Genomic DNA, 16,731 nt, shown 5'->3' with positions numbered 1-16,731 from the left:
TATCACCATTCAGTGGAGTATAAGATACAACTTTCACCAATCTATGAATTTCTATTTTCATACACACTCATAGCAACCTAAATTACTCCAATTCATACATTTCTGGCAGATTCTGTAGTCTTTTCTTCATACTTAAATGTATATCTTTACTTCCCTGCAAGTATTTATCAATTCTACTCCACAAGGTCAGAATACCTTTATATTATATATAGATATTATATTATACCTTTTCCTTTTCTCTTATTTTCACAGAAACATAACAATTTATTTTTCTTTTTTTATTTCATTTGATAATTCATACTCTTTATCATTTATTCTTTTTACATTCTAAATCAGAATCTTCCATATACCAGGGTCATCACAGATTGACCATAAAGATTGCCCTCTACTGCCCATCATGGTTTTGGTCATTCAAGGATTTTCCATAATGTTTTTTTGGTAAGGACAGTGTGGACTATACTATCAGCCTTAGTATCTGTGTGCCATATGCAACATTTCCTACTAATGGTAAAGATAATACTGGTAAATTCTGGCACATTTCAGCCAATATTCAACAAATGCAACGAAACCCCAGTTTTACCACAGACATGCTCCCCTATAATGGTATGTGAGAAAGACCTTGGGAGACGGAGTGGGGGGGGGGAGGGGAGAGATGCTGCCTAGGGAACAGTCAGATGAAAGACAGCATAACCCATAACTGAATAGTGGGCAGAGTAAAAGGCTTAGGAGGCGCCCTCCCTAAGTTCTCGGGCTGTAAAGGTGAAGGCGGGAGAATTGTACTTTCCAACTTGCTCGATTCTGTTAATGTAGCTTTACAATAAAGCAGAATTAGTTTATCTGGTCATGTTTCCTGTCTGGCCTCCCTGGCAAGGCTGACATCATCCTATTCCAAGAAAGCTAGTATTCCAGCATACTTTTGCCCACATCCCAGCAACCTGGAGTTATGGCAAATGTACTGACATATATTCAGGATGTCCCTTGAGAACCTAGCCTAAGAATATTATTTGATTAATCTTTTCTAGAACAGGCATTATGAGTCATTGAGAAATGTCATGTTGTGGGGATTTTTTAAAATTCCTTTGAACTATCAGATGGATCTTGAGATTGGCAATGAGCTGTCAGCACTCTCAAGCACATTATTAAAGAAACGTGAGTGTTTGGTTTCACTCCCATCCGCAGAACATTGGAGGTCCTTGAGTCATAGTTCTGCCAGTGATAAATATCTCAAGGTTTTGTTCTAGTTTCTATTATTTAGCTTAGAAAGTTTTAATATGAAAGACTCTATTGTCTGCTGCATGTTAAAAAGTTGGCTGTATCAGCAGTTTTGATGAAAACTGCTATCTGATTCCATGATTTTATCTCTCAAATACTGTATAGGGTCTATATTGTGCAGCATTTAGCTGCTGAAGAATTTCTCCTTTCCTGTCTTACTTTAAAGATAATTTCCCAGTACTTGAATCAGGCTAGAAAGTATGCAGGGGATGCTGGAGAAAATAGGATGCTGAGTATGATTTCCAAGGTGTGGCCTCCTTCATCTACAAATATTGCAGGAATTTTGTTTTCTAACTCCTCAAGTATTGTTCTCTTCTGTAGGTGAAAAACACCCCAACTTTGAAGTGAATTACAACCCTGGCTTTTTATATGAAAAGGAGAGAGATGCCATGCTGCAAGGATGCATGGTGGACCAAACCATCAACAATGCCATTGGCTACCTTGGTGCAGAAGCACTGCGCCCACTTGTGCAGACCTCAACTGCTCCAACTTCGGAGATGGTGCCTGTGATCAGCAGCCTGTACCCCCTTTCGCTCACTCGCACTGAAATGTCCAGTAGTAACCCACAGAACATGGAAAAGAGTAACACCCAACTGAGAGACAAGACTATACCTACTGACCAAGGTCTTTCTCCAAACAATAGTGGTCAAGATTCTACAGATTCAGACAGCAATCAAGAAGAGAACCAGAATCATGTCTACCTTCATAATCAAATGGCTCCTCCTCCTTTGCAGGCCAGGAATGGACTCTTGACTTTCAAGGAACACCCTAGAGCATATGACATCTTCAGACAGCCAACCATTTGTCCTCGTGATGTCTTGAAAGTGTTCAACAAAGAAGGCGAACCCATCGGAGTCTATCGATGTGATCACTGTCGTGTCCTTTTCCTGGATTATGTTATGTTCACTATCCACATGGGATGTCATGGTTTCCGTGACCCTTTTGAATGTAACATGTGTGGCCACAGGAGCCATGATAAATATGAGTTCTCCTCTCACATAGTTCGGGGTGAGCACAGAATGGGGCTGAAATGAGGGCAAAATTACTCCATTATTTTTTGAGAGACTCAGTGTGCATCTATACTGCAAAATCAACCAGTTGGAAGTGTATTCAGTTATTGAGGTTTCTCAAAAAACAAAACAAAACAAATCTGGGCACTGTCATTTTCTGAACATGCAATCATATGGATGTTTTTATGACATTCATTTATAGAACTAAAGTGTTCAGCATTCTTTGACCAGGAGTCAAGAAGGTTAAACAGATTGTAATTTCTAATATAAACAGCATAATCAGATTTTTTAAAAACAAGAATCTTCTTAAATTTTAAACTTTTCAGAGAAACTGGTTCAGTTGTCAATGATTCTTTGCTTTTCAACATTTTACTAGCTGTGTACTGACATTTGGCACAGTCATCTTTTGTCTAGTTGAACACGTTTTGGATGTCTTTGGGCAAAGATTTTACTGCATTATACTGCTGTCTAAACTCCAGCAAACTTTACTGTCTAGTTGCACTGTATCTTTTTTAAGGAAAACAAAGGTTGCTCCCAGACTAGACTTCTATTAAGTAGTCAAGCTGCCTTAGTCACCGAGTTCTACTGAATGTCCAAATGACATCATCTTCTATTTCTAATTTTTTTGTCTCAGAAGTCCAATAAAGAAATAAAACTGAAATAGCTCCACAATGCCTTTTAGCAGCACGCTGGAAGCACATAATGATGATATATATAAAAGTATAATGATGAAACTGAAGGGAGGCCTCATTTTCTTACAGGAAGAAATTACAATATAGCAAACTTCTGGGACTCACAGTATTAGGACTTAAGAAATGCCAATAAGAAGTGAGTTTTTAAAATGTGGAAACCTGTTGTTGGTTTGGAGTCTAAGCCATTACAAAGCCAAAGTATTGAAGATGTGACCCACTGCCATCCTTAGTATTAAAGATAGGTTTAGGGACAGTGCTATAGAAATGGTTGACATAATCATGGTTTTGGACATCCATGAAAAAATGAGGGTATATAAGCACATGGACATGGGATAAAGATTTGTAAAGGAAAAGTTGAAGAATTCTTTATATATGCCATTCTTTGATACAGGCACTGTAATATTTACTTTTGGCAGATAGATATTTGAATAGTCATGTGTCATAAGGATATTTGTCAAATTTGCTGGGAATGCCTTCAGCTTTTGTTGAAAAATATTGAGTATGCAAGATGGGCAGCTGGGATTTGTTGTTGTGCCATGAATGAAGTTACCATATAGTAGTGTCACAATCCTTAAGCACCATTGCACGAGGCAAAGGTAGTCTGTTAGCTATAAAATCACACCAAGCAGAGGGCAATTTCATTGCCTTCTGTCCTTCAAGATAAACTCTGGATTTGATGAGGGGATAGGGAAAGGGGGGAAAATGAAGACTTGCCACCAAATTTCTCTGAAAATCACATTTTCAGTGAAACGTCAAAGTTTCTGCTGGAGCAAAATGGCAGAGGAATATTGAAGGAATATTGAGATATCATGAGCAGCAAAATTTTTCAACGGGGAAGGGGAAAAATCCAATACATGCTAAGAAATTTTCCTCAGCATCAGCTTTCAACATGTATTATTTTTTTCTTCAAAGAATTCTGAAGAAAGAAAGTAAAGTTTCTATAAGGCTAGAGAAATTACTCAGGCCAGTGGGGGAAGATCTGCATTGCTATGCTAGTAACTTTTCACTGGAATTTGTTCTGCCCCCTTTCATTTTAAGACTCCTGGAAGAACAAAGCTTTTCTCTCACCTGATAAACAAAATACCCAAATAGCTTTAATATTATCAGGTAATAGCTAATATATTCTGGTATCTGGAAATACTGTTCATGGACATTGCTGCTTCAACCAATGGCTGGTCAGAACTCTTCTCTAGAGAAACTCAGTGGCGTGTTTGGCTTTAAATGTAAATCTCTGCTGTTCTGTTCTTGAGGTAGATAGTGATAAAAATTTGGTATCTAGTTGTTGGGGTTGTTGTGTAAATTGTTCATTTCAAAGCCTTTTCTTCAATGTAAAGTAGTAGATATATTTTTAATACAATATGATTTTCAGAATCCATGGCTCTGATTATTTCACTTTATTGTTATTTTTGGTCTAGATAAGAAATCATAAGGCACAGCCTTCTTAAACCAGTAAAAACAGTCAATTAGTCTCTGAATCAAGGCCTGGAAGTTGAGAAGTGAGAAATACACATTCTATACAGTCAGGTTATTACCTCCATTAAGTATCTGAGGTGCTATTTTAAAATACTTACAGGATTCTTCTGTCTGGATCAACCCTCTGGGAAGGGGCATTTATCTCTTTCTTTGCAATTTCCTTATCAAAATTATCCTGTGTCACCCCTTCCACGCACCACACCCCACAAAAACCTTTCAGGAGCAAAACAGCAACCTAGACAGTAAAGACATAAGAGGTTTTTAACTGCAAAGGAAATAGGAGGCCAAATTCTCTCTCTAGAAGATCCTCCACTACCACATTCATTTTCCATGAAAAAGATTAATTCCATCCTTATTTGTCAAATTCCCCACTTTCAGTTTCCTCCTGCTAATAATCAACTATTGCAATAATTCCTTGTCTATCTGAAGGATATCTTGGATAGGAGAAAGATTCGGCATGGGAACAAAGTAGCAGCAAATTCAGAAGGCCATTTCAGGAGTCTTTCCTATATTATCCCTGGTATAAGATTATGTATACATTATACTTAAGCGCACAATTTCTCAACATAGGAACTCTGTTGGGCCAATTTAGTCCATGATTCTGTTTCACGTAGAGGCCATCCGAGCCTTAGCAGATTGGCTGAACCTGCAGAGTAGAAGGCTGAAGGCCTCAAATCTCTTCTACTAGAAGCCTTTGGTTTTCAAACCCTGGCCCCAACTTCTGCTTTGTTCATTTCTGCTGCCACCATCTATCTTTCAGGGGGCATTTTATCTGTTGTCCATCCCATAACCAGCATGTGGGAGAGCTAGGTCTTTCACCACCTGTATCACCTATGGTAATTAAAAGATAAAAAGAAATTGAAATAATAATGTTGGGGTATGGTATATAGAGGATTCAGCCCTCCTGTTGGGAGAGGTAAACCCATTTCACAAGGGATGAACAAAATTAACCTTTATTTTTTAAAAAAAGATAAAATGTAAAAAAGCCCGTATTAACTTTAAATATTGAAATACAAACATTCAGTGTGAAGAGATTCTGGTACAAAGCTGACCAGCTCAGATCAGCGACTTCCTGAGGAATTAAAACAAGGAAAATAAGTAATAAAATAAAAGACAGACCACAAGATGGTACTGGTCTTCTACAAATGGAGATTTGTAACACTGGAGGTATTTTTAAATTATCCTACAGAAATATTATAACTTCATGAACAATCCTGAGAAGTGGATAAAAGGTTAAAGTTCCACACCTTTTCTTTATTTTTACAGAGAAATTAAAAAATCTTATATTTAGCACAGACCAGAGCTGGAAATTTAAAATCTTAGTGCAATCTCCTAGCTGGAAGTTCACCTACTTCCATAGAAATAGAAAGTTTTCCCAAAGCAAAAGTACTCTACTTTCTTTCCTGGACTTCCTCAGCTTCTTGTAAATTTTAGCTGTTATTCAGAGATCACTGAGCAGGATGACGGGAACCTCTGTTTCCTTCCCAGACTCTGCTCCCAGGTTTCTCCCAAGTTGAATTGCCCTTTCTTATTTAAACAAACACACACAAACCCTTTCTGGTTCCAGGGGCTGGAAATAATCTGTCCCTGTTTGGGACCAAGAGCAATGCCTCATTTGAGTGAATGTGGACTGGGCATCTGCCTGCAGGCTAGCAGGCTTGTGGATGTCTGAGCCTGCACATTCACAACACAAACTTCAAGAGATGATATTATCTATCATCAGAGAATCAGCAGAGAATAAAAGTAATGGCCTCTCTTTGTTTTTTGTCTCCAGCAGGTAGCATACAGAAACATGCTTCTTTTATATATGGAGTTTCTACTTACGACTAACTTCTGATACCCTCCGCTTCCATGGATGCCATTTATTCCCAGCTTGGGGGAATTCTAGATAGCACATTAAGAAGGTGTTTGGCTGGAGACAAATCAATCAAATATTGAAACCCCTCTAAGCCAATGACTATTGTGGGGTCCTTGGGGTTCTCTGAGCGTGGTTCTTTTCTTGCAAACGTTTCATTACCCAGTTAGGTAATATCTTCAGTGCTAAAATGGGATGGGATTTGGTCTCTATTTATATACTGTGGAATGCCATATTCGCCTCTATTGGTACCAATGACTATTGCATAACTTATGATAGGGAAAACACAAATTTAAAGAACTGGATTAAGTCTGTCTTGAATCTATTGCCAAGCCATTTTTAAAATAACCTCAAATACTAGTCTTATGACAGTGGCACATTAATGTTTTAAACTCTTCAGTAGTAACCCAGGGCACTTCTCCAAGTGTCCTACTTCTGAGAAAATATTCCACATTGTCATTTGTGGGGCCTTTTGATCCTGAAAATCCCAGAGGCTGCAACAGGCATGCTGATGAGAATTATCATGGAGACTTTCAAAACCCAGCTGAAATTAAACATTTTAAACCTAGCTTGAGTCGGATGTCTTCCATATGTGTTGGGCTACAGTCCGCAGAATTCCATTTTAATCCTTGGCTATAGAATATCTGCAGTAAGCTGAGGTCTCATCAAAACAGTGAAACATCTTACTGGTGATAAATTTCAGCCAACATATAAGAATGTGTTACCCTTCAGAGCAATGAACTAATTAACACCCAAGATGGGAGGGCTTTGATGAGAAATGTGAAGTATCTGAGAATGGTTCTACCTTAACTGGAGTGCAGTCTCTTCCACTTCTGCTGGGGTAGCTGCTACATCTCAGAATGTTGATGCCCCTGCAATGCAGAAAGTTGGGGGACACAACCAGCAACTCAGAGGAAAAAGCTGGAAATCCTACAGTGAGGCTCCCCCACGGGACAGCTAGAAGCAGCAGACTTGTTTGAAGGCCACCGTGGGGTTTTCTCTATGTTTGTCAGTCTGCTTAATCTTTGGAATTGTGATATTCTCTAATATTAGAAAAGTTGGTTTATCAATGTTCACTTATATCTAAAAAAGGGAGGGATGCAAAAATAGCACTAAAATCCTAGGAGAAGCTGCAACCAGAAAAAGGGATGGCTTAGGGAAGGAGAGCGGAAAGAAAGATAAAGCAGAGAAGGGTGGGTGCTGTGTATAAAACTTGTATAATAAAGAATTTTAAATTACAAAAATTAAAATATTAAAAAAAGAAAAGAAATGTATCCTGATGTCATGATGTCATGAGGCATGTAAACACGGGATAGATGTAGTGATGCATATTTCATCATTTGCCCCCCTCTTTCTTCTGTGGGACACCCATGATTGGTTGGGAATTCTGGGTGTTACAATCTTTATATGCCTGGTGGATAAAAGTTTGGGGAAGAACATTCTAGAGCATTCTCTTTATGGAGAAGTCCCCCAGAGATTGGAACTGGATAGGGCTAATCCAGAGGCAGAAGCCAGTAATTATTAACAATTCCAGTGTATGAAACCAGCGGAAACAATATTTGTCTGCAATAAAGCATCAAAAGAAACCAAACAAAAAAAATGGGGGGGGGCAAGGGTTGTTGTTGCTTTTTCACCAGATACTTGGCAACTGACTTTATAGAAAGGCCAAAAGATATTATTTTTGACACTCCAGCCCACTCATGCGGAGATCTCAATTAACAAAACCTTTGCGGCACTGTGTTTCTCTCATGCTATCATGTTATCCATGAGAATTTCTCTTGCACCCTTTTTGCTCTCCCTTTCATAAGCCATCTTGACCCAAACAAGGCTTTAAACCACCCACATATATTTTCCCACCTCAAATTAGTAAGCAACCACTGCAAAGTGAGAAGTTTAAGACTGATTTGTATCTTCTAAAATTCTTTTGAGAGGTTTTCACAACCCTTAGAAAACATTTTCCTATTATTGGGAGGTGTGGGTGAGGAGGAGAAATGATTCAAGAGCTGTCACAAAATTCTTTGTCTTCCAGCAGCAGTTGTAGCCTCGCATAAGTCTTACTTGGCAACACAAGGAAATGACATTTTAAGTGGAAGGTCTATGTTTCTGTAGATGATTAAACCCAGGGGGGTTGAGATCTCCTGTATTCTTAGCTTAAATGGGTCTGGAGGAAATTTCATGCTTGACGTATTGAGAGTTCTCCAAGACCCTTTACATACTGGCACCTAATCATGGCATAGACATGCCATAGCAACTTCCTTTTTCTGCCTATCCCCATGATAATACTGTCATTTGGTCTTCAACTCATACCTGGGGAAGTTTATAGACATCCTTTGCTGTTCTGTTGTTAAAATAATGTTTTCTCCCTTATATAACCAACAAGCAAAAGAAATTTTACCAAGGGGAACAACTTGACTTGCTTCCCTAATTATTTTATTGATGCACCGTTAGGTGACTTTTAGAGGTTGGGATCAACTCAACACATATTGTCCACTCTAGGCTAGTGTGAGCATAACCCCTTCCCTCCCCTCCATGGTCGTTCTGGTTTAGATAGTAAGAGAGTCTAGTTCCTTCAAACTGGGCTCTTCCCTGTTTCCATTAGGTCTCTGAACTCAGATCTTGATCAGCTCTAAGAGCTGCTCACCAGTGGTGACAGAATCAGGACTATGTGTGTGTGTCTCTCTCTCTCTCTCTGCTGGTTCACAGCTTCATACACATACCAATACACACCCTGAGCCTCTCAGCTGCTGTGTCAGCAGCCTTTGAACTTCTGAATGGGATCTAAACCCATGTCAAAAGCAGTCCGAATGATAGCTGACGGGCCTGGTTGGGTTACACAATGATGCAGAAAGAGAGAGTGGGATCATGCAGCCCTCTTTCTGTCACCTGACAGCTATTTGGGCTGTCCAGGTGTCCAAACCAGGGATTACCTCAGAGACTAAAGAACCTCCTCTTCCTTTGCCCACCACCTCTCTCAGGTTGGGCAGCTGATCCTGAGGTGGGGAGAGGTCTCAGGTGAAGTTGGAGCAAGTTCTGACCAACTGCTAAGCCCAGAGGTTTAACTATCTGTCAAAACCAGTGCTGTGATTGGTGGAGGATTTTGATTGAAGAGGACTGCCTTCCCTCCTTAGAACATGAGGATACCATTCTTTGCCTGCAGGTAGAGTTAGTGGAAATTGGGATGGCAATGGAGACAATAAAATGTATACTGATATAGTTTTCTGCTGACTCACAAGCAGGAACAGAATACTTCAACTTATTCTGTTATGAGGAAGAGATCCTACTTAGCATATAGCAATTTTCTCTTATCTGTTGGGCTACAGTTCCCACTATGCTGAAAATACGTTGATTCATTTTGGCATTTGATATTTCTTGTACGGTAACCTGCCTACGGCCATTAGTTATGTTTTATGTTTCTTATTATTGTATTGTATGTTTTATTGTATTTTATAGTGTATTGAAAGATGATGATGATCATAATCATAATCATAATCATAAGCAAAGACAGTACCAATAGTTATAGGCGCCTTAGGTGCAATCCCAAAACAACTGGAGCACCACTTGAACGCCATTGGCACTGACAAAATCACCATCAGTAAATTTGGAACAGCTTACATCCTGCAACGATACCTTTAACACCATCGAACAACAACATCTGCCTATCTCAGGTCCTTGGGAAGGACTCAGTAGGTGGACAAAAATGCCAAATCCAGTCTAAACATCTGGCTAACTGTGCAACCAACAATAATAATATAACCCCATGGGCATATTGGCTGGGGATGATGAGAATTGTACATTCATACAGAGATTCCAGGTTGGGAAACCTGGTGTCTGCAATGTACAATGGCAAATGAGTAATTTTAAAACTAATAGTAAAAACCTCATCTCCCACCACCATAATTTCTCCCCACCTAGATATTACAACTGCTTCTACGTTCTTAGTATGTTAGAATACATCTTAAAAATTATTTGATAATTCTGATATAAAATAGAAATACTCAGAGCATTTCAAGGTAAAAAATAATGAACATACTTATCCACAAATATGCCCAGCTGACTATAAAATGTGTTTACAAATAAAAGAATGCTATGAGGACTGCATTAGAAATGGTTGGCTTTGAAATTATCCTTATTCTCTGCTGTGCTCTGTTCAGTCACAAAGTCTGAGTTTTGGGTCTTCAGATGATTGCTGAGATCCACCAAGAACCTAGTATGGATTGCCTGGAAGGGAGGAGGACTTGTACAGCCCCTATTGCAGGCCTGTACATATATATAGCCTTATTTAAAATTTAGAGGACGGCAGAGAAAATTTAAGGGGGCAACTACTATCTACTGTCTACCCTGATTAGATCTGGCCAGCTGGTGATCTGAGCAGAATGTTTCTGAATTTTCTCCCTTCTTTGTTGATTTGTTTTACAATATTTATAACCCACCCCAATTCTGATAGACTCTGATAGGGTGGGGTACAACAAAATTAAAACAAAATGGAAACTAAACAAGGAATAAAAGTTATATATTAAAAAATCATCAGTAAACATAATATATGCCCTTCATCTCATCTCATCTCATCTCATCTCATCTCATCTCATCTCATCTCATCTCATCTCATCTCATCTCATCTCATCTCATCTCATCTCATCTCATCTCATCTCATCTCATCTCATCTCATCTCATCTCATCTCATCTCATCTCATCTCCTCATCTGAATCCATGCTGAAACAAAAGGGCTTTGACTTGTTTACAAAATGCCAGCAGCTTCAGAACCACCACGGCATCTGGGGAAAAGTCTTCCATAAAGATTTTAGGGTTGTGAGCAGAGGACCAGTGGCCCCATCTGTCAGGTTGAGCAGGCAGAAGGAACATCTGGAATAGATTCTCAACCAGAAGAGACTGCAACTCCAGAGAAGAACACATTAAGACATGAGTGTGGTAAACAGACTACCTCCTTTTCTACGAATTATATTTCAGATAAGATATTTTGGCGGGTGGGGTGGGGTGGGGTGGCTGCTGGAAGAAAAGTAAAATAGCTCCTCCTATAATGGATGTGTACCAGGAGAGCTGTTTGTCCCTGCTCAAGCAGACAGCACCACTGTGCTCCTTGGGGATTCTTATGCCCGTGGTCTTTTCTGTGGCCTGATTCACCCCTTACTCTTAGTCATCATGTAGGTTCTTTGATCTTGACAGAATGCGGTATGAACCTGGCCACTGAATTTATAAAATGCAAGCTATGACTTAGCATGCTGTATGAATCCAAGGCAACTGCAACTTATTCAACAAATCATAATTAAATAAATATGTCTTAGTGCAATGTATGAATCCAGCCTATATTTTTGGTGTTAGTGTTGGCAACATAGTGACACAATGAATGTACTATGTACTATCAGTCTGCAGGGAATGCATGAGTTATTTCCAACACAGACTTGGCTGGAGAGTATTTGCAGCTTTATACTTTTTAAATTTTCTAAGCCATGCATTCTCCTACCTCAGTTAAGATGTACGTATGTATGGCATTTTTTTTCCTAACCTAGTGTTCTCCAGATGGTTGGAAAAAATTTGATTGATTACGTGCCATCAAGTCAATGTCCATTCTTAATGACCACATAGATAGATCTTCTCCGGGATGATCTGTCCCCAGCCTAGTCCTTCAGGTCTTCCAATCACTGCTGTAATTGAATACCTTGCTGCTGGTTGTCCTCTTCTTCTCTTTCTTTCCACTGTTTCTAGTATTATGGACTTCTCAAGGGAGCTTGTTTTTGCATAATGTGTCCAAAATATGATAATGTAAGCCTGGATATTTGTGCTTTGAGTGAGAACTCTGGATTGATTTGTTCTGTGATTGATTTGTCCGAGGTTTTTTTGCCATCCATGGTATTCTCAGGAGTTTTCTCCAACACCAAAGTTCAAAAGCATCAATGTTCTTTCTGTCCTGCTTTTCAGAGTCCCTGATCTGGCTACACTTTGCGTTATTTAAGATTCAAGGTTGAAAGGAGGAGATGGAGAATATGGAATGGAAATGCTAAAGCCATTTCACCCCATCCCAGGTGACCTCCGATTTCTTTTGTGCAAAGGAGAATTAAGCATCTCTCTCTCTCTCTCTCTCTGTATCAGGAAGATCGTGGGTAGAAGAAAAATTAGTCTATTGCTTGTTTTCCGTGAACTGAACTTTTACTGCAATAATAATTAATGATATTCTCTGATATCCTGTGCAGACTTTTCACAATTTCTGAAACTGAGCCGTCCCACAGAATCCCTTTGTTTCCACAGGAGAGTTTTTTATTTCTTGTTACAGATTGTCATGGCTGCCTGCCGCATCTCAGTTGAAAAAATAAACAGAAAGAAATAGAGAACCAGAAGCCAAGGAGCTGCCAACTTTGCAGCCAGCTGCCGCCTCCTCCGCTGCCGCAGTAACAGGAAGAGCACCTGCCGGATCCACAGTTCACATGTGTTCCCATCAAAGACCCTGAAAGATGCAGCCACCCCTGACTCTGTGGTTTCTGCAGATTTGAATAAAACTTTCCTCTGTTCAGAAATGTAGGGAGTGCAGGAGACAAGAAGTGTGAAAAAAGGCAAAAAGAAAAAAAAGAAAAAGGACTGTGCAGGGGACAATCCCTGCTGATCTGAAGCACTTCCAAGTTAAGAGTGTGCTTACATTTCCAGCTGAAACCAGTACTTTCCTGAGTTTCTTGGGCTGAGGCCTGCCTTCGGACAGGCAAGCAAAGATCAGATACTGCCGTCGTTGGCCAAATGCGCACAAACACTTGTGCCTCAGGGTCACAGCTCAGGTGCAGAGAGCACATGCTCTCCCTGCTCGCCCCGTACCCCTGCAGCTTCCCTCGAGGATAAGCCGGATGGGCTGCAGTCTACCCTCTCCGGCCCCACAAGGGCAGGGGAAGCTGAGTATTGGCCGTGCCCTCGGGCGGCACCGCTCCCCTCTCCTCCCGCCTTCCCTCACCAATGTGCTTGCATCAGGTTTAGGGGCCACACGTTGCAGCTGAGGCAGACTGCTGCCTGTGTCTTCCTCTCCCCTCAGCCGCTCTCTCACAGCTGCCAAACCCACCCCGTATCCTGACCACAAGGGAGGCCTGGCCCTGGCCAGCAAAGGATGACAGATGCTCCTTGGTGCCATCGGTAACCCATTTCTTTCAAAAAGCTTCTTAGACCCTTGCAGCCAGAACAGGGTGAATCACAGCCTTGGTTTGTTTACTTATAGCTTGTTGAATAAACCACAATTAGCTGGATTCACATGTAAAATAAATGGCATAAAAAACCCCCAAAATTTCTGTGTTTGCACAATAGTGTATTGTGCAAGCCCAAGCAAAATAAAACACATAATAGCTCAATGCATTGTGCAAAACAGACCATTGTAAGACAACAGCCAAAGGAATCCACAAGGAACACGTTACTGCCATTCTTTTTCTCAAACTGCTACTTGCGGCATGGAAATATGGCTGGAGTTACTGTTGGCAACCTCACGTGTCTTTCTCCCCACCCCCACCCCAAGTTTACTTGATTTTTATCCTGCCTTTGTCTTTTGGAAACTCAAGGCAGCATGTATATCCTGCCTCCTATTTTTCCAACAGCAATCCTGAGAGTTAGATTAAGCTGAGAGAGAGGGACTGGCCCAAAGTCACCCAGCTGGCTTTCATGCCTAAGGTGGGACTAGAATTCACAGACCCCTGGTTTCTAGCCCAGCATCTTAGCATCATGCCAAACTGGTTCAGGTTCACCCTCTCCCAGCCCAGATGCTTTCAGTGAGGACCACAGCTTTGTCACATAACTTACATCTTTGTTCACAGGCCAGCTGGCTTTAGAAGCTGGGAGGGGCTGGGAGGTGGGTGGGCTCTGGGGTGGGCTCTTCAGTTGGTCCTCCTCAAGGAACTTGGAAGGTAAGGAAGGTCTCTAGTGGGATGGATGCGGCTGTCAGGTGCCTGGCATAGTCAGGTAGCAGAAGCACGAACCAGGACTGATGGGTCGGATTGCTGAATTGTTTGCTTGCCTTCTCATTAGCTTAAATGTGACAAGTCCCACTTCACTTCTCCTGTGCTGTTGGATTTCCTGCTGAGATGCTGAGCCCAGGAGCAGGAAAGAAAGAGAAAGGCGGCATGAGGTGCCACTATGGCTGAGAGGTGAAGGGACCATCCAATGGAGGCTACAGTGTGGGTTTAATTGAGAAGGTTATTCTCTGTGGGACTGAAATGACTCTGAGGTCTCTTCCAACTCTGAAATCCACCGATTTCCTTTGCCCTCTAGGCAGGAGAGTTTGTCCCTTCCTCTTAAGCGCATTCAAGCCCTCAGTTCCTGCTGTCCAGTGCAGTGAGCCCCTGAAATTTGCACCCATTCACAACCTAATCCTTCTGCTTGGCTCCGCCCCTTTTTTTCCCCTATACCAGGCAGTGCTGAACCATTGTCCCAAAGGGGACTAGGGGTGCTCCCTGCAGATTTCTTGCTTAAGAAGCTACATAATTGTTTCCTTTTGTGGACTATCCTTTCTCCCCTTAATGTTTATGGGGCAAAGGAGATTTGAACCTTCTTAGTGGGGAATGTCCTCAAACTGATTCTAGCAGAGACATTGTTGCAATGTGTCATTGGAGTTGATGTTATAATGATCTGATAGCATCTTCTTGCATTTTTATGCATGTGGTGATGCATGACACAGGCAGCACATTATTGCCAATTTCTGGTGGGAAGTGACCATTGGATTGCTCTGCCCCGTTTATACTGCCTAAGAGCTTTACCAGGAATGGGTGTTGAGAAGCAAAGGTGGTTCCTTGCACGCAAAGGGCCTCTCAAATTCTACACCCTATTTATAGGCAAATACATCGCAGGGGATCATTTCATCACAAAAGAAATTCTCCAACATTTTATTATGACTACCAATCACCATCAGAAGGTAGTAAATCCTTCCTTCCTTCCTTCCTTCCTTCCTTCCTTCCTTCCTTCCTTCCTTCCTTCCTTCCTTCCTTCCTTCCTTCCTCCCTCCCTTTTTTTTTCTTTTCTTTTTTCTTTCTTTCTTTTTCTTTCTTTCTTTCTCTTTCTTTCTTTCTTTCTCTCTCTCTCTCTCTCTCTCTCCCCCTACTAAGATGCTTCCGCCCCCCCCCCCCACTAGTAATTGTGTTGGCAGTCTGGCCACCATTTTGCCTCTCTATTCCAGGCTTTACATTCTCCTGGGGATGTAGTGGAGGGAGAATATATACTGCTAAAATTCTACAAAGCGTTTTTTCTTTCTTGGTGGGGAGAGATTTGTTAGTAAAAATAGATAAATTAAACATGTAAAGGTGACACTTAGGCGAGCTTCTTTATTTTCCTTTCAACATCTACTGTGGCAAAATAGGCTGTGCTTCATGCCCTCATGAGAATTTGGGGAAAGAGCTGTGTTGTCCTCAAAAAAATAATTTCAAAGAAGCCCTTTTTCAAAAACTCCATCACTATTGTCATTATTTGACTTATGATCCCTCCACCTTGCAAGCCACAAGCCTTGATCTGGCATCTGCTTTTTTCAGTCCAAGCAGTCACACAAAGGAAATTCAGTGCTTCTCAGTCATTTCTTTAGAGCTCAGACCTCATAGCGGCTAAAAATATTGTGTCATGGTCTAATGAGTACCTGTCACTGGAGATATTTCTGTCTGTGACTGGGAACTGAAACTCCCATGGGTGGTCATGGGCTATCTACGTCAGGATCACATGAGCTGTTCAGCCCAATGCACATTTTAGTCCACACTCAAAAGAGATGGCCACCATCACCATCTCTCCTGCAGTGAAACTACTACAGGAAAAGTTGGAATATAATGATTGCAAATAAGACTTCAAGCTACAAGCAGGAAGGGAAGTAGAGTGAGCTGAACACAATGTACTAGATTTTCTTCTCTTATGTTCATCCTCCAATTAATAGTGCAAAGAGAGAGCAGATAGCAAAGGCTAAGGGTTTCACCTGCTTACATACCTGCTGAGTTCATGCATTATATGAATGATTTGCTTAACTGTAGTTGTTATGTCACTCACAGTTGGGTTCACACAAAATGGAAGCCACAAGCCATGGTTTAAAAATCACATGCCTGGAATCACACATTGCACAAAGCCAAAATGAAGAAATCACTTTATGGCTTAGCATATTGTCTTAACCAGGCCATAAAACCAAGCTATAAAGCATTGTTTTTAAACTATAGTTGTTAGATTCATCCTTGCTGAATCAAATCCAAGGAAATTAGATTATTTCTTGATGCAAATGGTTAATCCTCTGATTCTAGAACAGTTCTAGAGTGAATTATATCAATTCTTCAGAGTGGAGTGTATCCTTATGGCTATTTAAATTATGTGTCATTTACTGAAGAGGCTACCTGCTGTATCTAAATACAACTGGTTGTTCTGATCATGTACAATTCAGATTCATAGAGAAGGAAGAGATAATTTTACATCTCCTCATTGGATGTGACTG

The 16,731-nt window shown here is 40.8% G+C and overlaps 2 protein-coding genes and 1 long non-coding RNA gene across 4 annotated transcripts in view; 1 reads left to right on the top strand and 2 right to left on the bottom strand.

Moving 5' to 3' along the window:
• IKZF3 (IKAROS family zinc finger 3) overlaps positions 1–4,440 on the top strand; it is a 54,006-nt gene extending 49,566 nt beyond the window's left edge. The window contains exon 8 of the mRNA XM_025169974.2: positions 1,594–4,440. Within this exon, the coding sequence (XP_025025742.1) occupies positions 1,594–2,306 (713 nt within the window). The 3' untranslated portion in view covers positions 2,307–4,440. The remainder of the gene's footprint in view (positions 1–1,593) is intronic.
• Positions 1–16,731, bottom strand: part of GRB7 (growth factor receptor bound protein 7) — a 136,623-nt gene that overhangs the window by 26,028 nt on the left and 93,864 nt on the right. The window lies entirely within an intron of this gene.
• On the bottom strand, positions 2,148–10,128 carry LOC148215443 (uncharacterized). The gene is made up of 3 exons (XR_015796615.1): positions 9,230–10,128; positions 4,546–7,174; positions 2,148–2,297 (listed from the first exon to the last, which is right to left on the bottom strand). It is a non-coding gene; the product is annotated as an uncharacterized LOC148215443 (long non-coding RNA).

This window comes from Python bivittatus, unplaced genomic scaffold, assembly GCF_059951505.1.
Source record: "Python bivittatus isolate LINGU-HERP-01145 unplaced genomic scaffold, Pbiv_v1 ctg000410_np1212, whole genome shotgun sequence".
NCBI classification, from domain to species: domain Eukaryota; kingdom Metazoa; phylum Chordata; class Lepidosauria; order Squamata; family Pythonidae; genus Python; species Python bivittatus.
Note: the sequence above shows the minus strand (reverse complement) of the source record. Positions and strands in the feature narration are given on the sequence as shown.